We start from the raw sequence: 20,686 nt of genomic DNA, 5'->3' as shown, positions 1-20,686 counted from the left end.
GAATAGACCTAGAAATGGCCCTAGTCCTCCCCCGAGCCCTTTACTGACCAAAAACAGGACTTGAAGGCTGCAGTGGTTGTAGCAATGGCCACTAAGGAGATTCATTTCTTAAAGATACAGGTCCTGCTTCTGTCATAGGGGGGATAGCACCCCTCTCCCAATTTATTTATTTTTAAGATTTCAAATTTTTCAGCAACCTTGAATACTTCTTGGGTTTGTAGAAGGATATTTGTTGTCTGTACATGGCACCAGTCTTTGGCTTTAGGTATCCAGAGATGGGACCATATTGAGAATTAGTTATATTGATGTATCTGGGATTACCTCCTCCAATTACAATCAACATTTAATAGTTTTCCAGTGATTACACAGCCTGGTCTGCCCAGGTTTACAGGGAATCATCCAAACTTAAGTCTTTTGAGTGAGCCTCAGAGCTGAGGAAATCATCTTCAGCCATTTTACTTTGTCTCTGGGCTTTGGATTGTCTCTCTGCAAACTGCACAGCCGCATGTATGCTATGAAAGAGCAGCTCTGGGTCCTCCATCCCAGTGAGCCAACCACCTGCCTGGAGCAAGCGGCGGAGAGATGGATTGCAATTGGCCAACAGGACCTGAATGCCAATTTTCTTATAGTCTTGGCAAGTCTCCTTCAGTTCACTCAGGCCAACACTGTCTAAGAACTGCATGGCACCACAGTCAATAATTAAGGTGTGCATGTCAAAGAATGGCACGGGAGCATCTGCTGTTGCCTCCTTGGCTCCTTTCTTCGTGACCTTTAGGCAGTTAAACTTAGAGGAAAAGCACTTTTCATTTTCCCCTCCTCTTGCTTTTGCTTTGGCCTTTTGCTGCAGGGCAGCCACCAAGGAAGGATTCACGCCTGTTTTCTGGAAGAGGGAACTTTTGAAGTAGTCCTTGTTTGCGTAGTAAAGAGAGGTATCAAAACGGAAGATTTTTATGTTGGCAACACTGTCGATCATCTTGTAATTGAATTGGTCCTCGTAGATTTCTGAGTTGCTCACTTTTCCTAAAAGGGTGGCTCGGGGCCTCTGGGTGCGGAAAATAATGCAGAGGAGAGAGAAACAGACTCCAATCAGAAGGCCCAGCTCTGTGGAGATCAACGATGAGGACAGCATGGTAACCCACCAGATCATGGTATCGATCTTGCTAATCCGCCACATCTTGGGAGTGTCGGCAAACTTCCTCAAGCCACCCCTGAGGTTAACAATAGTCACAACCCCCAAGATACAGGTCTGCAGTGAGTAGAAAAGTGGGGCAATCCACAGCAGTACCAGGAGCAACACAAATGACGATATTAGGCTAGAGATCTGAGTATGGCACCCTGTGGATTCCTTCAGCAAGGTCTTCGATAACGCTGCACAGCTTGCAAAGCAGTAGAAGAAAGATGGGATCAGGTTCCCCATGCCAATGGCAATCATCTCCTGGTTGGCTCGCACTTGGTACCCATGCTTCTTGCCAAAGATTTCTGACAGTGAGACAGTCATTGCAAAGCCAATGATGGCAATGGGCAGAGCATCAAGCGCCACATTTGACAGCAGGCTCATATCAGGGACGACAGGTTGCTTGAAACCTGTGGGGATGTTGCCACAGATCTTAGAATTGTATTTTTCTTTGAAATTAAGGAAATGTGACAGCAGAGTGCCTGCAATGACCACCAAAAGTTCCATGGGAAAGGGGGCTTTCATCTTATCCTTATATAAGCTGTTGATTTCCTTGATTGGCACAGTGAGGATGAGAGCAATCAGGCTGGTGACCAGGTCACAGATGTTAGTCTGCCAGATGTACCTGAAGATCTCAACCCATGTTAGGATAAGAGACCCCACGCCATCATGACGAGGAATTTTTAGACCCAGGAGGAGGTTCACTTGGGAAGTAAGGATAGTCAGGGAGGATCCTGTCACAAAGCCACTTAGAAGAGGTTCCGAAAGATATACGGATATGAAGCCCAGCTGCAAAACCCCAAGAAGAATCTGAAAGGAAAAGTATCAATGAATCTGAGGCACAATAAGCAATGAGATATCACTACGGCTTACATTTATTCTCTCTGTTCTGTCTGACTGGAGCTGACTGCTGTTTTTATGTTAGATAAGGTTAGTCTGAGCTGTTCCTGTCAGAATTCCACCAAAATATACCTTGAAGGGAAATATTATGAAGAGTTACCACTGAAATTAGGGAGAATGGCACAAGCCTCTGCTACCACTCCTTTTCTCAGAATGCTTCAAAAGGCTAGTCTACATAAGCCCTGGCTTGTCTGCAGCTCCGTTCCCTCTTGCTGGTCTGAGCTCTCTGCCAGATGAACATCTGGCTGGGCTAAGCTGTCATCCAGCTGAGGCTCGGGTGAAGCTGGGAGCTCCTGGTAAGGCTTTTCCTCCATGGAGTCCTCCCTAACAGGACCTGGGTTCACAAAACCTCCCCATGGCCCTGCAGTTGGCCATCAGAGTGCTCTTTGTCCCCCCCCCCCCCATCCCCACTCTCACTGTCCTCAGGGGCTGGGGGGATCCAGCAGCCTTCACTACCCAACCTGGTTCTTGGGAGGGGGGATGGGAAGGATGGGAAGGATGTGGGGGGATGGGAAGGATGGGAAGGAAGCAGACCCCCCCCCCCCTCACAGCCTTCCCTGCCTGGCCCAGGCTTTGGGAGATGGGGATGGTTGGGAAGGAGACAGCCCTATGGTCTTCCCCAAGCAGCCAGGCCTTTGGGAGATGTGGGGTTTGATGGGAAGGTGGGGACAGTGGTGACCTGTGTAGACACTGTTGTATGGGGGTGGGGGGGCAGTGTTCCTCCAAAGCAGCTGTTTTCTCCAGGAGAACTGATGGCTTCCCTCCCTCCTCCCTTCCTCCCCCCCCCCACTTTCTTTCTCTTTCTTTCTCTGTCTCTTTCTCTTTCATCCTGTCTTTCATAAGGATTTGGGAGGGTTAAAGGGGGGAAATTTCAAAAAAGAAAGTGGCGAAGGAGAGAAAAGAAAAGGAAGCAAGCAAGCACGAGGGAGGGAGGGAGGGAGGGAGAGAGGAGGGAAGCAGGGAAGATCACTCCCTACAGGAGCTGGTACCCACTGTGGGAACAGAGAGAAAGATGGGGGGGGGCTCCCACAACACCAGAAAAAGGCAAAGAAATGGGCCCTGTTGCCACTGGTGGTGGGACAGCCAGCAGGTAGGCACTGCAGTGGTTTTCCACTCCCCTCCCTTTTATGAACTGCATTGGGGGTGGGGTGGGGTGGGTAGGATGGGCCAGGCAAGGCCGGGGTGGCTTTCCAGCCATAGCCTTATCAGTTAGGCAAGGAGGCGGGCAGGTGGCTGGGAAGAGGAGGCGGCGGCCCCTGAATGGAGTGAGGCAGGGAGGGCTGCCTGAGGGTTAGTCCGCTTTTCTGGGAGCAGAGCAGGCGAGGGATGGCAGTAGGGAAGCTGCATCCCGGTGGGACTGTGAGCTGGCACCAGGGCAGGGCTGGTGCTTGGGTGGAAGGCACTTGGGCAAGCTGGCACCCATCTTTGCTGCAGACCTTGGGGGCAACTGCGCTGGTGCTCTCCAGAGGGGCTGACGCAGGCCATAGAAGGGAGGTGAGAGAGGGGGGAAAGCCATTGGGGAGGCTACACACTGCCACCTTCTCTGGAGCCTGCCTGCCACATCAGCCAGTCATGCAGCCAGGACTGTTGTTTTCATCACAGTGGCAGTGAGACGACCCTCAGAGACCCGCCATCCCAGCAGGCAGGGGAAAGGGGAGTGCAGTAGCCTTCAGGACCTCCTTCCTTCCCTCCCTCCCTCCCTTCAACTGGCCCACTGGCAAGAGCGGGAAGCCAGACCAGCCTTGCATGGCCTATCCTGCCTGAGCTGTCATGGCTTTGCCTTTCCTTGGGTGGGATGTGGGGTGTGTGCCTGTGCAGGCAGCAAAGGTGGAAATCTGTGGATCTTCTCACTGCCACCCACACAGGCCATACCAGAGCCTGGTTTTTTTTTGCATATCACCTCTCCTGCCTGCCTGCCTGCAGCAACAGTGGATCTCTGTGAGTTGTCTTGCCACAGTTGCTACCTGCACAGGCCGCCCTAGTGGCCTTTTTTGCACTTCGCCTCTCCCACTGCTGCTGCCTCCACCCTCGCCCAGCCCCTCAAGTGCTGCCTTTCCTCCCCAGCCAGTGCTTCCTCTTTCCTCCTTGCCTGTTACCTTCCCTTGTCATGGCCAGCCTCTGACTGAGGCCTGAAGCAGCCACCTCGTCCTTCCTGTGCTACTGCTCAGGTGGGGGGGGGGGTGCATGAGGGGAGTGCAATGTCAAGTCCATAGACTTCCAATGCACTTCTTCCCCCAGCCCTCAATAGAGATGTTCCCACATCTGTGTAGCGGTTAAGAGTGGTAGATTCTAATCTGAGAACTGTGTTTGATTCCCCACTCCTCTTCCACATGCAGCCAGCTGAGTGAACTTGAGGTAAGGACAGTTCTCTTGAATCTGTTCTCATAGTTCTATCAGAGCTCACTCAGCCCCACCTACCTTGCAGGGTGTCTGTTGTGGGGAGAGGAAGGGAAGTGTGGTTGTAAGCCATTTTCAGACTCCTTTGGGTAGTGAAAAGTGGGGTAGAAAAAACTAGCTCTTCTTCAGTGTAGTGGAAGGGATTTCTCCTTCTGATCTGAGTCAACCCTTGCTTTTAACTGTGCTAGATCCCTCCTCTTAGCCCATTGTTGGAGGCCAGGAAGCTGCCAGGCACATTTCTATTGTGCCTGTGCCCATCATGACTAAGGACCTGTTCCCTCCATTGCTTATCATTTTAATTTTATGAATAGAGACCATTTTTGGAAGCGACCCTTTGACTTAAAAGGTGGAAATCAACATATTATACTAAACATGACCCTATAATTTAAGGGAATATCAGTATGAATCACTGCTGCAAATGATAACAAAACACCATACCTGGTAAAGGCCAACCAAAAAAGTCAAAGTGGTTGCCACAGTGATAGCATAACAGCTTTTGTCACAGGCAACCGTTCCGTTCATTGTGGTATTTGCCAGTGAGGAAACATCAGAGTCAGATTCAAATCCTGCCAGCGTGAGTTGCCGGTTTACAGATTCCCCAATCATCAAGCAAAGGACCCCGAAAGAGCCAACACAATTATGATGTGAGGTTGCCATGAAGAAGTAGACCATGGCACAGAAGAAGTTGGTATAGAGCCCATAAATAGGATCCTGGCTGGCTAGGATGGAATAAGAGATTGACTGTGGGATGGCAACTATCCCAACCAGCAGGCCAGAGATGATGTCCCCAAGCAGCTGTTCCTTGAGGCTGTAGCGAGGAAGCCACTCAAATACAGGGAAGAGCCTGAAGAAGAAAGCGGTGATGCTTCGGCGGTCACATTGGCAAGACTCTTTGGCTTTTTTGAGGAGCTTCTTGGCACTGAAGACTGGAGGTTCATACTCTTCTAGCTTGATGGGTATATCATGAGAACTTGACTCCGGCAAATGGGAACTCAGCATATCACTGCTCTGCTCAGTAGTACCACTCTCCATTGCCCCAACGCTGCTAAAACATAACAACAATTGTAGAGTTGGTCAGTTTGCAGTTTATGATGCATCAAATGAAGATTACGAGACTTACATCTCATGAACAACCATTCAGATTCTGAACTGCAGTTGCATATTAAAACCAGACACAAAATCCTGAATGGATTATGAATACAACAATAGATTTTACTCCTCAGGTTTGTGGTTTGACAATCAAAACTTTATATCATAGTAGGACTTTAGACCTGTATTGTTTAAGCAATTATAGGAAAATGTTAATTGGCTTCCCCCCTTTTTCATGACAATCTAAAACTGTCCTTCAGCTAGATCTTCCAGAATTGCCTTTTTAATTAATTGTCATTATTTTTTCAATTTTCATACCAATGTGTCTTGGAAAGGATGAATGATATTTCAAAAAAGAAGAATGGAAGATATTTATTCATATTCAGATACTTTATGTTATTATTCAGATTTCATGGACCTTTCTTTAACTGCAGATATGTCTCTAATTACTCATGAGTTAAGATTAAAGAAGTTGGCTATAAGCATTTAGAAAACTTGCACATTTTTTTTTAATTTCCCAGTGTAACTCTTCTTTGATTTCAAAGTTTTACTAAAAGGCAACCAAGAGAACCCAACAAGTCAAGTGCATATAATTTAAAATGAAGTAATTCAGTAATTCCCAGTTCTCTATTAATTGTCTCCTGTAATTGCTGTTATCAATATGCGTTGTACTTTTCTCTGGTAGTCATGTGAACATGACTCCAAAGCATGGAGCAAATGTAATTTATGAATTAGAATCCTAGAATCACAGAGTTAGCAGGGGCCATACAGGCCAACTAGTCCAGCCCCCTGCTCAATGCAGGATCAGCCTAAAGCATCCAGATAATAAGTATATAAAGCTGTTGCTTGAAGACTGTCTGTGAGGGGGAGCTCCCCTCATTCTTATGCAATCAATGCCATTACTGAACTACTGTTTGTGAACAATTTCCCTTGCGATCTAGGCCAGTATAGAATCATAGAATCACTAGTAATCAAGCCCGCTGCAGGGGAACGCAGCGGGCGCTAGGTCCTGACCTTAGTCGTCTGCGGCGGCGGTGGGCTGGTCGGCTGCGGGCTGGTCGGCGGCGGCTTGTTTCGTTGGCGGTGGGCTGACGCGGTGAGAGGCGCGAAGCTTCGCGCAACTGCCGGGGGCTCCCTCGGGCGGCTGCCTGACACGGCGAGAGGCGCAAAGCGTCAGGCCGGGAGGAACTGCGAGCCGCGCTGCGCAATTGTCTCCGATTGTCTGTCGTGAGGCCCCTCCGATTGGTCCCTCCGATTGTCTGTCGTGAGGAAGGGTCCAATCTGGACCCTTCCTCATCACGGACTAATCCCACCTCTACCCCCCTTACCGAATTATATAGTCCGTGGCGCCACGGGCGGTTTAAAGATAGAGTTGGAAGGGGCCATACAGGCCATCTAGTCCAGCCCTAAGCATCCTAAAGCATCCAAGAAAAGTGTGTATCCAACCTTTCCTTGAAGACTGCCAGTGAGGGGGAGCTCACCACCTCCTTAGGCAGCCTATTCCACTGCTGAACTACTCTGACTGTGAAAACTTTCTCCTAATATCTAGCCTATATCGTTGTACTTGTAGTTTAAACCCATTACTGCGTGTCCTTTCCTCTGCAGCCAACGGAAACAGCATCCTGCCCTCCTCCAAGTGACAACCTTTCAAATACTTAAAGAGGGCTATCATGTCCCCTCTCAACCTCCTTTTCTCCAGGCTGAACATTCCCAAGTCCCTCAACCTATCTTCATAGGGCTTGGTCCCTTGGCCCCAGATCATCTTAGTCACTCTCCTCTGTACCCTTTCAATTTTATCGACGTCCTTCTTGAAGTGAGGCCTCCAGAACTGCACACAGTACTCCAGGTGTGGTCTGACCATTGCCGTATACAATGGGACTATGACATCTTGTGATTTTGATGTGGTGCCTCTGTTGATACAGCCCAAAATAGCATTTGCCTTTTTTACCACTGCATTACACTGCCTGCTCATGTTTAGTTTACAATCCACAAGTGCCCCAAGGTCTCGTTCACACACAGTGTTACCTATAAGCGTATCCCCCATCCTGTAGGCATGCTTTTCATTTTTCTGACCCAGATGCAGAACTTTACACTTATCTTTATTAAATTGCATCTTGTTCTCATTTGCCCATTTTTCCATTGTGTTCAGATCTCGTTGAACTCTGTCTCTATCTTCCAGAGTATTTGCTAGTCCTCCCAATTTGGTGTCATCTGCAAACTTGATGAGTAGTCCCTCCACCCCCTCATCTAGATCATTAATAAATATGTTAAATATAGTTTAAAGCCATTACTACACGTCCTTTCCTCTGCAGCCAACGGGAACAGCATCCTGCCCTCCTCCAAGTGACAACCTTTCAAATACTTAAAGAGAGCAATCATATTCCCTCTCAACCTCTTCTTCTCCAGGCTGAACATTCCCAAGTCCCTCAGCCTTTCCCCATAGGGCTTGCAGCATGCAAATCTTGCTTGGGACCAGAATGAATTAAAAGGTACATCTGTGCTTATGAATATGGTGGACATTTGTGCATGTTATTACTGCTTTTTGATGACAGAGAAGCACAAGTTACTCATGAGAGTAACATATCAATGTGATTAAATTTTTTAGCCTCTAACTGTTAAATAGTTAATGGATTATTTCTATGGGTTTTAATTACTTGCACCCACAGTTAATCAAACATTGTTGATGTGAAACATCTTATGCGGGACACGGACAGTTGAGTTTAAAATGGATATGTAGATGGAAAGAGCGGGGCTCTCCCACGCTCCTTCTCTCCTGAGTTCAGCGGGGGGGGGGGGACTTGCACCTGCTCTGGGTGTCCTTTGGGGAAGGGAACTCACCAAGGGAAATGGGTCCTGCCTTGTTCTCTCCCTCCTCCTGCAGCCTTGCAAGCCACTGCCTGCCAAAAACTTCACTGCCTCAGAGTTGGCGGGCAGCAGCGGCTTCTGGGGTGCAGGAGGAAGGGGCGAGTGAGGTGACACCTCTTTCCCTCAGCCTTGGTGCACACTTTGAAGTGCTGGCCTCTTTCCCTCTCCTGGGCTGACGAGGACAGAGCAGACCTGCTGTTAAAGCAGGCAGCCATTGTCAGAGGAGGCGTCAACAGCTAGCCTGTGGGCCTGACTGTGCCAGCGAGGAAAGCCGGAGTATGCTGCTCGCCTCTGTTCCCCTCCCACCCTTCTGCCTAGGCGGCATGGCAGAGGGAGGCGAGTCGGCCTTGGCAAACAAAACGGGGAGGGAAAAGTGTTACACCAGAGCAAGAGGGCATTGTCAGCCTTCTCCCCCACCAGCCCCATCCATGAGCTAGCCAGGAGACGAGGAGTGCCAGGGCACGTGCCTGGCAATTCTGATGGATGAGAGGCCATAAAGGGCTGCTCCCACACACACATCCACTTTCTCCAGGGGAACTGATCTTAGTAGTCTGGAGAGGAGCTGTAATTCTTAGGAATCCCCAAGTCCCACATGGAGAGTGGCAACCCGAGCTACATGCCACAGACCTCCCCCCCCCATCCATTTTCTCCAGCGGTTTTCCAGCCTGGCTCTGGCAATCCCCCCCCCCCATCCCCTGCTGATGGGATATCAACTCCTGTCCAGACTATGGTTCCTTTGGAGGGTGGATTCTATGGTATTGTCCCCTGCTGAGCTTCCTGTCCTCCTAAGGCTCAATCCTCAAATCTCCAGGAGTTTCCCAACCTGGATTTTGCAACCCTACCCCCTTCCCACCACTGCTAATGGCGGGGGGGGGGGGAGGCTGTGCACCAGATAGGAATGGAGAAAAGTAGGGTGCAGCCGCAGGCATTTCTGTCACATCCTGGTGGTTATGCATCTTCTTCTCTATTGGGTGCTTTAGCCATCTTGCATATTATTCTCCCTGCACACACCTACTTGTGTGACATCCACAGACCCATCTTTTGGGCAGGGCACAAGGAGCCCAGAGGTGCAGGAGGGAATGTGGTGCTCACATAGATATTATATGCGAGTATAAGATTCTCACACCATTTTTTTGTATGAAATGTCAGCCCACTCTGATTCATTCTTCAGAATTTCAAGACTGTTTTCTTACCAAGTTCATCCATTAAAAAGCATCATCTCTATCAAGATCCAAGCCTATATGTTCTCCCTGTAGTCCTAAATGAGGAGGTGGTTAGCAAAAACAAAATTAAAAGTATTTTCAACAAAACAAAATAGAAGGAGTATTTGGCTGAAGCTAAGCATGGGGATAATTGGAATACATACAACTTTAGTCTCCAGTGCAAGTCACCTATGAGTTGCCTTCCCCAAGCCATTCAGTCCCAAATACAGAAGAAATCATAAGCCAAAAATACAAGCGATCCAAACCTGTGATGTTCTCCGTCTCTTCTTGACCATTCCTCCCAATACAACAAGCCTTGCAGAAAGTCCAGTGGCCTTTTTATGTCCTATCGCATTACAACAACTCATTGCCCAGCCACCCTCTGTTCTATTTTGAAAACAAACACTATTTAAATAGAATATTTTTTGTGGAAACTTGTCCTACCCACTAATGCTGATTTTAAAAGTTTAAACAAATAGTGAAGTAGATGATACACAACTGCCAGGATCTCTAGACCATGTTTGCTAAACAAAAGTGCTCAAGTTAATTCCTCTGGGCATCGTTTTTAAAAATCCCCATTTTCTTTAAGAGAATGGGATAGGAGAAATTTCAGACCTGATTCACAGAAATTGTAACATCCAGTAAAAAACCAAGGAAAGAATGTGCATGCTCATAGAGGTATGTGGTGCCGAAGCTGGTATTTGATGGTTTATTTACAGATAGGCTGGTGGCCACAAATGCATAATTTTTGGCATCAGAAACTGAGCAGAAAATAGTGTCATCCCGCAAAGTTGCAGTTTTCTGTGACAGCTGAGGATTGATTAAAAAAAAAACTAACATGGGACATTGCTTTGTGGATATATTGAATGCTTGGTTTCTTTAAAACATGTCGGGGTTCATGTCTGTCTAGAATAGGGATGTCAGTCTCCAGGTGGAAACTGTGGATCCCCTGATTTTACCGCTCTTCTTCAGGTGACAGAAATCAGTTCCCCTGGAGAAAATAGCTGCTTTGGAGGGTGGACTCCATAGGATTATAGGCCACTCCCCTTCCCAAATTCTGCCCATGCCTGGCTCCATCCCCAAATTCTGCAGGTATTTCTCAACCTAGAGCTGGCAACCCTAGTGTAGAAGTACTACTATTTGATCCTTTTAACTGGAGATGCCAGGAATTGAATCTGGGACCTTCTGCATGCCAAACAGAAGCCATTTTACTGAGCTGCAACCCCTCCCATAGAAGCTACCAACATTCTAGAAGTCCCTGGAAGTGGAAGCTTGTGGAGTTGCATAAATGTTTCTGAAGGGAAGCCATTCCCTAAAGTTAAAGTGTCCATCTTTCCCAACTTCTGCGGGACACACACATCTGAAAACATTGCCCCGCGTCCCTCCCGGGTCCTTAAGAGTCCCACTTCAGCCATGGGCCAGCCGCTGACGCTGCCTGCCTCCCTCCCTCCCTCCCTGCCCCTTGGCCAGCATGATGGCTGGCAGCGGCGCTCTGCCCTGGCTGGCCCTGTGGCTGGCCTGTGCAGGCATGCCAGGCAGAGGCCCACCCTCAGCCCCCACCTGACCTGGGGCAACTACGCAGGTGGGAAACTGATGGGCTCGCGCTCAGGAGGCAACAGTGAGCCCAGTCGGAGGGAGGGCTGCCGCCGCGAGAGGGAAGGATGCCGCCACTGCAGGAGGGAGGAGGGACGCCCCTGCCACCACAGGAAGGAGGGAGGGAGGGAGGATGCCTTACCCCCCTTCAACTCTGGTCACCTTACATAAAGTTTTAGGGTTGGTTTTTGGTGCTAAGCAGAGAATATAAAGATCTGGCAGATTTTTAAAAGAACAAAAAATGTCCTCTGGTGACAAGCTAGGAGACAATGCAGAAGAAAAGGCAGCTGACTGAGGAAAAATACACATAAAATGTTTGCAGTGATGCTCTGTAACCATGTCATTTTTATTTTAATAATTTCCATCAATTTAGGATTTAGGCCTAGGGAGCCAAAGGTTACTGAGCACAAGCAGTAAATTCAGTTGCTCACATAATAGTTGCAAAAGCCCCTCCCCTCAGTCAGTCTGGCTCTGCAGCAGGAGGGAGAAGGCCCAGAGCTTGACTGAGGGAACTGCTAATTCTTTTGCAGGCCCAAGCCAGGAAGTAAACTCCTGAGCAGCAGCAAAGAAGCAGCAGCAGCAGCGCACAATTTTGGACTTTCTTCTTTTAGTGTTTGTTAGGATTGGTTCTGTTCTGAGGGCCCTTTTGGAAGGACACTGAAGATTTTGTTCCATTAACGTTGCTATGCTCATAGCCATTGTGATTTTGCTCTATATCTAGTTTTGCAATTCTGGGGTTGATAGATGCTGTTATACTGAAAACTATTTAATATCTGGAATGTTTTCTTTTTTACTTTTAAAGCAATTTCCCATCTTGTCAAGTCATAAAGGTGCCACCATTTATTGATTTTTTGAACCCCTCCCCATTAGAGTTATAGCTCCATTGCCACTGTGTTTACTTCTGTAGTTGCAGCAGTGATGAATTCACAATGAAAAAACCTCACCATGTAAACAAAGAACTGATTTAGTAATATTGATTGTCACAGTAAAGTGTACACATTAGGATTAAGGGCATTGCTTGCAAGACTATTTGATCAGAGAGTCCTTAAGCCATTTTACTTCTTGGGACAATGGGACTGAATCTGTTTATCATATTTTAATCCTTCCTCCAAGGTAATTCTCATTTTATCTATTTTATCCTCACAACAACACTTTGAGGTAAAATATATAGAAAAAGAGTGGTACGTCCATGGTCATCCAGTGAAACAGGTATATATGAAAAACACATAAACCGTAATTGAAGCATAGAAGAAGAGTTGGTTCTTATATGCCAGTTTTCTCTACCTGAAGGAGTCTCAAAACCACTTACATTCACCTTCCCTTTCTTCTCCCCACAACAGACACCCTGTGAGGTAGGTGAGACTGAGAGAGCCCTGATATCACTGCTCGGTCAGAACAGCTTTATCAGTGCCATGGTAAGCTCAAGGTCACCCAGCTGGCTGCATGCCAGATTAGAAGTCTGCATTCCTAACCACTACACCAAGCTGGCTCCTAGGGCAGGAAGGAGGGGATCCAGAGTTTGCCATTTAGAAGGTTTTTCTCTCACATTTTTACATAAGTAAACTCAAAAGGTGAGGAGCCCTAAGCAGGGCTTCAGATGATGACTGCAATCATTGATGGCATTTTTATCATCTGGACACGTGGTAAAGAAGCACTGGGTTCTTTCCACCAGGCATACAACGACTTTCACCCCACCATCAACCTGACAATGAACCAATTTATGCAAGAATTACATTTTCTGGACACTACTACTGTAAAAATAAAAAACAGATGCCTAGAAACCACCTTATACCAAAAACCTACTGACCAATCAACATACCTGCATGCCTCTAGCTACCATCCAAAACATACCAAACAATCCAATGTATACAGCCAGGATAGACATTACAACAGCATCTGCTCCAATTCCATAGACAGAGATTCCCACCTGAAGGATAAGCTATGTGAGAATGCATGTGTGGAATGATGAGACGAGGATGGTTTTACTGATAAGTTATGCGAGAGTGCCCTTGATGCTAGTCCAGATGTTGAGGGCAATTTGCCTTCGGCTCCCTTCTCCACGGGCTCTCCAGTTAACTGCAATGGTAGCAGCAAAGCTCAGATTTGGAGGGGCCACTTGATCTGATTCCTCCAACTGAATATAAGCAAGGAGGGTCTTCAAGGCCTTCTCCTAAGTGTTTGTGGGCCTTTTTGCATGGGGATCTTTGTTGCAAATTGTTTGCGGAATGAAAAATCGCCATTTAAAATAGTGGAATTCGTCGTTATGCATACCTGCCTTTGTAGTGGAATCAGTTGCGTTTTTTAGCGTTTCCCACAGGCTTCCGGTCTCGGCAGAAATCGCTAGAAAGGAAGCGCTATTGCCAAGCTCGTCCCGCCCCTGGCCGTCAAGCAGCCAATGGGCAGCCGTTAGCATGCTCCCAAACAGCCCCTTTCCCTTTAAGGAAGGTTTTTTTTAAAAAAAAAACAGACCCATTGTAACGAATCTGGGTAGATTCGTTGCAACGGAGAGACCCATCCAGCTGCCTGGGGTGTTTGAGCTGTCGTTTGATCGGTTGATCGTTAACACGCTGCCTCAGAGTGAAAAAAAAAAATCCCCCCCCCTCTCACGGGCCCGATTTTCGGCTGAATGGAATGTGTGAAATGTGTGTGTGAAATGTGTGTGCTTAGTGACTGAAGGGGAGGGACTGAAGCCGGGAAGCCTCTGTTTGAGCTGTCATTTGATCGTGGCCACGCTGCCTCGGAGTGGGAAAAAAAATCCCCCCTCCCCCCCCCCTCACGGGCGCGATTTGCAGCCGAAACAGTGTGAAAAATAAAGGGAAAATACATCAGCAAACGGGCTTCTGCGGGCTTCTTGTGACTGTAAACAGCTCTGAGGAGGGACTGCAGCCTGGGAAGCCTCACTGGCTAAACGGAGGCTCGCCGGTGCGTTGATTTCCACTCGCTCGGGGAAAAAAAAATGGCGATCGCTTCGCCGGAAGTTTGGAGGACAGGCTCAGGAGGAGGGACTTTGAAGAAACCGCAACAATGGGAACGCACAGGTCTTTATCGCTATTGTTGCAGATTGGTTGCAGGAGTGTATCGCTTTCCGGAGGGTGAATCCACTTTTTGGGATTCCCCTAAAAGCGCCACAACGAAGCGCTTTTTGCTGATTGGTTTCAGGAGTGTTGCAGATTGTCTACGACGTCGTGCGTTAAGGCAAATTAGTAGCGTTTTCAATTAGCAACCATTGTGCTATTTTGAAGCCGTGCAAAAAGCCCCTGTGTGTTCACAGTTCCTCACCTGAATGTCTTCTGTATCTCTGCATGCATCTGGGTTGTTCAGTTGCTGTTAAGGTAGAAAAGAGGGTTTTCCCAGCCACTTCCCTTTCTTGAAGTGCTGTTGTAACTCTTCTTGGGCAAGGAGCAGGGAGTCAGGAGTAGTTCCTATGATGCTGTATAGATCATCTAGTGTCAGCCATGTAGATTCATGGCATGCAACCAACTTGTTCTCCTGCTGCAGGTACTTTCTCATAGCGCCCATAAGAGGTTTGTTGTCCCTCAAGGAGTAGGGAGCCTTCCTTGACTTTACATTGTCCTCTACTGATGGGACTGATGAGTTCTGCAGGCCTTGGTCCAATGTGAGTACATCAGTCCCAGTGCCTTGCAGATTCTGATCCATTAGGTTTAGAGTGGGTTGAGCTACATTGTCTGGGGATTGCACCATCTCTAATTACCGCTAGGTTCTTAGCACATGCTAAGGTATGCAGTGGCGAAGAGACTAGATAGCCTTTTGATCAATCTTTCCTCTGAAACTGCTTCATCAGGAGGAACTTTCCAGCAGCTTACAGCAGAATTATTTCTTGGTGTTACCAGGCAGACAAGAAAAATGTTCCCATTTTATAGACAAAATGCTGACTTGCAGAGCAGATACATGAAAACATGACTTGGAAAGCAAATGATCTTTCTCCTTCTTCCTAGGTAGGGATGCTAAGCTTCAGGTGGGCCTGGAGATTTCCTAAAATTACAGCTGTTTGCTAGATGACCAGAAACAGTTCTTCTGGAAAAAAAGTGGCTGCTCTGAACTGTCTGGCATTATACTCCTCTGTGGTTCCTCCCCTACCCAAACCCCGCATTCCACAAACCCCACATTTCCCATGCTCCACCCCCAAATCTCCTGGAATTTCCAAACATGGAATTAGCAACCATCTAATGGTTGGCAAAGTGTGCATGTAATTTTAATTTAAAAATATTTTAATTTAATTTTCATTTTTAAAAAACACAAAAATGAAGCGCCCAAATAAATAGAGCTCCCTTCCATGCCCTACCTCACTATACTCTGCTAGCATTTAGCAGAAAAGTCAGTGGAGACAAGTAAGATGTATGCCGCCAAAGCATAAAGGGCCAACTTCTAAGCCCCGGGTAAATGTTTTTGTTCCCAGCACCCACAAAGAAGTTATTATGCAGCATGTAGCTCAAGGAGTAGACAGGCAGGAAGAGAGAGAGGGGTAGCAAGATTGAGGAAAGATAACGAGACGATTTTAATGTATTATATATTTTTTTTATTTAATTTATATACCGCCCTCCCCGAAGGCTCATTTCGAAAATATTTATGCCACCTCTTCAGGGGAGCTATCCAAGGCAGCTTATAAGAGCTTGCTCAGTATAAGGGTTAAGAGTTTAAGAGTGTGGCATCTAATCTGGAGAGAAGGTTTTGATTCCCCACTCCTCTTCCACATGCAGCCAATTGGGTGGCCTTGGACTAGTCCCAGTTCTCTCAGAGCTCTCTCAGCCTCACCTACTTCACAGGGTGCCTGTTGTGGGGAGAGGAAGGGTAAGCAATTTGAAGCTGCTTTTAGCCTCCTGGCAGTAAAAAGCAGGGTACAAAGACTAAGATCCTCTTCTTTTTATCTTCTTCAAAATGCAACCTAATAAACACATATTAAAGAATTATCAGTTAAAATCCAGCCAGTAAATAAAACAACAGAAACACATTAAGCTGCCTTGTACTGAATCAGACCCTTGGTCCATCTAAGTCAGTATTGCCTATTCTGACTGGCAGCGGCTCTCCAGGGACTCAGGCAAAGATCTTTCATGACACCTACTGCCTGATCGTTTAACTGGAGATACTGGGGATTGAACCTGGCACCTCCTGTATCTCAAGCAGATGCTCTACCACTGAGCCACAGGCTCTCCCTAATAAGATATAAATCATGGAGCAGCTTTCTTAAGTCTTAAATATTTTTCAGGTTAAAAACAGAGTATATCAGTCTTTCAAAATCTTGCAGTAACGATGCAATAATCTGGAAAACTCAACAATGGCCACAGGATTGGAAAAGGTCAGTTTACTTTCCAATCCCAAAGAAAGGCAATGCCAAAGAATGTTCAGAGTACCGCACCATTGCACTCATTTCTCATGCTAACAAAGTTATGCTCAAAATTTTACAAGCGAGGCTCCAACAATATGTGGACCGAGAACTTCTAGAAGTACAGGCAGGATTTTGAGGAGGCAGAGAAACTAGAGATCAAATTGCCAACATACACTGGATCATGGAGAAAGCTAGGGAGTGCCAGAAGAACATCTACTTCTGCTTCATTGACTATGCTAAAGCCTTTGACTGTGTGGAGCACAACAAATTGTGGCAAGTTCTTAAAGAGATGGGAATACCAGAGCCTCTTATCTGTCTCTTGAGAAACCTATATGCAGGTCAAGAAGCAACAGTGAGAACTGAATATGGAATCACTGATTGGTTCAAAATTGAGAAAGGAGTTCGGCAAGGCTGTATACTGTCGCCTTGCCTTTTTAACTTGTATGCGGAGCACATCATGAGAAAGGCGGGATTAGAGGAGTCACAAGTTGGGATCAAGATTGCAGGGAGAAATATCAACAACCTCAGATATGCAGATGATACCACTGGCAGAAAGTGAAGAGGAACTAAGGAGCCTGTTGATGCGGGTGACGGAGGAGAGTGCAAAAGTTGGCTTGAAACTCAACATCAAGAAAACAAAGATCATGGCATCTGGCCCTCTCAATTCCTGGCAAATAGATGGGGAAGAAATGGAGATAGTGACAGATTTTATTTTCCTGGGCTCCAAGATCACTGCAGATGGGGACCGCAGCAAAGAAATTAAAAGACGCTTGCTCCTGGGGAGGAAAGCTATGGCAAATCTAGACAGCATCCTAAAAAGCAGAGACATCACCCTGCCAACAAAAGTGCATTTAGTCAAGGCTATGGTCTTCCCAGTTGCAATGTATGGCTGCGAAAGTTGGACCATAAGGAAGGCCGAGCGTCAAAGAATTGAGGCTTTTGAACTCTGGTGCTGGAGAAGACTCTTGCGAGTCCCTTGGATTGCAAGGTGAACAAACCGGTCAGTCCTAGAGGAGATCAGCCCTGACTGCTCCTTAGAAGGCCAGATCCTGAAGATGAAACTCAAATACTTTGGCCACCTCATGAGAAGGAAGGACTCCCTGGAGAAGAGCTGGGAGCTATTTGAGGGCAAAAGAAGAAGGGGACAACAGAGAATGAGGTGGATGGAAGGAGACACTGAAGCAGTAGGTGCAAACTTAAATGGACTCCGGGGGACAGAACTGGAAGGCCTGGAGGATCATTGTCCGTGGGGTCGCGATGGGTCGGACACGACTTTGCACCTTTCAACAACAAAATATCAGTCTTTTAAAAAATCTACATCTTAATGAAAAGCCTGAGTAAAAAGAAATGTTTTGACCCTGGTGCCTAAAGAGAGTCCTGTAAGGACCAGGCACAGAGAGATGTTTGTGGTGAAAACAAACACCCGGCAATCCCTGGAAACATCAACCTGCATACAAACGGAGAGGGAATGGAATTCCATGAGGATGCCAAACAGAGATCCAGGCAGAGGTTCAGGCAATAATCCAAGGAGAAAAACATAGGAAGCATATTGAGATCCCACAGTACGCGGTCAGTATACGTCAAGAATCAGAATCAAGTGGTGGATAGCACTATAATATTGTAGCCAACTTATGGCAATGCTGTAGGGTTTTTCAAGTGATCTACAAAGGTAGCTTGACATTGCCTGCCTTTGCCTAGCAACCCTGGACTTCCTTCATGGTCTCCCATCCAAGTACAAACCAAGGCCAACTGTGAGTAGTTTCCAAAATCTGATGAAATTGGGCTAGCCTTGGGCACCTACCTCAGGGCCCAGAATCGAGAACAAGTTGGAATAACAGTGGCTACTTTTGATCTAGGAGAACAGAAGAAGCACAGGTTTGATTGGGAGAGAGAGACGTGAAGTTCCAATCAAGTCAGAGCAAGTCTTTTAATTCATGTGGACAGGAGGGGAGGCTTGAAGCAGTGAGCATGGTAGGGGAAAAGTGGTTCCAACTTCCATAGTAGAAGACTTTCATATCAGGATGGCAAGAAGGCAACAACTGAAGTTTGGAAACAAAATCCACTGTTGCAAGCTGATGTTTACACTGTTACAAGCTGGTGTTCCTTTTGTTAAGTAAGGCTAAGGCAAGAACAGTGTGCCAGACAGAGCTTTAATTGAATCGATAGTAATAATTGCAGAGCAGGAAGTGCCTGATTAGGCCTGTGTCTCTCTGGGCTTCATCACCTTTCTGAGATGGTGTCCAGCAGGTGAGCCAGTCATTGTTCCACCAGTAATTCAATCAGGTAAAGCATCCTTTTCCTGCCTTTAACCTTAATTACCTCCATTGCCTCACAAATAGGCTCTGGAACATCTCCTAGATATGGGCTGCCTACAACTTTCAGAGTTTGGCAAAACATGTGGATTGGTGTCACGCCATGAGGTGGATATTGCTGCCAACAAAATGGATGCTGAGAGGGCAAGGAAAGGTTTGGACAGTAGAGAAAGAAGAGCAAGGACAGCTGTTCACAAGACAAGATGACTGGTTTTTTGACACCCCCCCCCCCACACACACACACACTTTTTACTACCTGAAGGAGTCTCAGTGGCTTACAATTGACTTCCCTTCCTCTCTCCACAACAGACACTCTGTGAGGTAAAAAACTGCTCTAACATGACTTTGACTAGCCCAAGGTCACCCAGGTTGCATGTGGAGGAATCAAATCCAGCTTTCCAAATTAGAGCCCACCACTCTTAAGCACTACACCAAGCTGGCTGAAAGGACTGGGTACTTTGTGACTGTGAACCAAGGAGAAATAGGGTTGCTAGATATAGACTCTGAAAGAGCTGCTTTACTTTGAAGAGAGGATTTGGCTGGTTCTTCTGCTGCTCAAACATTGTGATCTGTCTGAACTAGGGGACCAAACAGGACCAAGAAGCACTGTGGGAAACTGTGAATGGCTCATATTGCTCCTTAGTTGTGAGCTTCTAGCTAAAAGAAATGACAACTAACAACTTATGATGCTCCCACAGCCATCCCTCACACCCCAGGCTTTAGCTGTGACATCTGTCCTATCTGGTGCCATTATTAACACACAGCCCATGATTCCTGATGCACAAGGTGTTCCAGCTCTTATATTTTTGCTGAATCACTGGTCTATGATACCTACTGTGTAAAGGTTCATTCTGTTATGGGTAGTTTAAGTTAATGATTAAATTCATTTGCCATATATTTTCAGCACACACATTATTGCATAAAGCTCACCGTACATAAAACAAATATAGAAAGGAGAGCACCAAAGTACAAATGAATCACCTGTATACCTCCCAGACACATCACTCCCCTCTAAGGGGTTGGAAGAGCGCTACTTTGAGTACTCTCCAATCAGCAAATTTGTGGGTTCATGAGGGAAACCTCCTGCTCATGTAAAAGAGAATGTGACCCATCTAAGTCCTCCTGGTAGATGAGCTACCTCCTTGCCAGAGGTTGAAGAAACCAGACTGTAGAGACAAAAAAGATGAGACGTGAGATGTGGCTGGATGAATAAAACTTCTAGCTTCTTGTCTAGGAATGCTCGCAATTCTGTCATCTGTTGAGGGCTTATTGAGCAGATTTTGGCCTTGGGCAATGGCTCCTCGCATTTCAGTTCAATGGCACAGTCAGTTTTTCAGTGGGGAGACAGCTTATCACACGCACACTCCTCGAAAACATACTTCAAATCCCAGTATTCCTGGGGAAGGGCATCCCACTCTTCGTGTCCCATCCCTGCATGTTCACAATGTTTGGGGACCTCCCAGTAGGGGGCCACTGCCCGACAGTGGTTTCTAGAGCTCATATCATTAAGGGTCAAAACTCTGGCTCTCTACTTTACACTGGGGTCATGTTTCCAAGTTCCACAGCACAAAAGGGAACACTGCCCTGGGGACCACCACTGGCTGGATTCTTTCCCAGTGTTCAGGTTAAGGGGGTTGTCTGGTGCATGACTGCCCCACCTTTTGAAAAGTCCCCATCCATCTGAGCAAAATGTACAGGCCATTGCAGAGGTTCCAATCCTATCTCCAACTTCTGCACTATTTCTGAGTTTATAAAATTTCTTGTGCTCCCACAGTCCAGCACCCCCTGAACCCTCAATCTCCACTCCAGT

At 46.9% G+C, this 20,686-nt stretch overlaps 1 protein-coding gene across 1 annotated transcript; it reads right to left on the bottom strand.

Moving 5' to 3' along the window:
• Positions 1 to 385: 385 nt before the first annotated feature.
• LOC143831195 (sulfate transporter-like) lies at positions 386 to 5,503 on the bottom strand. Its single transcript, XM_077324261.1, has 2 exons — positions 4,910 to 5,503; positions 386 to 1,984 (listed from the first exon to the last, which is right to left on the bottom strand). The coding sequence occupies exons 1-2, from the start codon at positions 5,501 to 5,503 to the stop codon at positions 386 to 388; spliced, it is 2,193 nt and encodes a 730-aa protein (XP_077180376.1).
• Between the last annotated feature and the right edge of the window lie 15,183 nt (positions 5,504 to 20,686).

This window comes from Paroedura picta, chromosome 3, assembly GCF_049243985.1.
Source record: "Paroedura picta isolate Pp20150507F chromosome 3, Ppicta_v3.0, whole genome shotgun sequence".
NCBI lineage: Eukaryota > Metazoa > Chordata > Lepidosauria > Squamata > Gekkonidae > Paroedura > Paroedura picta.
Note: the sequence above shows the minus strand (reverse complement) of the source record. Positions and strands in the feature narration are given on the sequence as shown.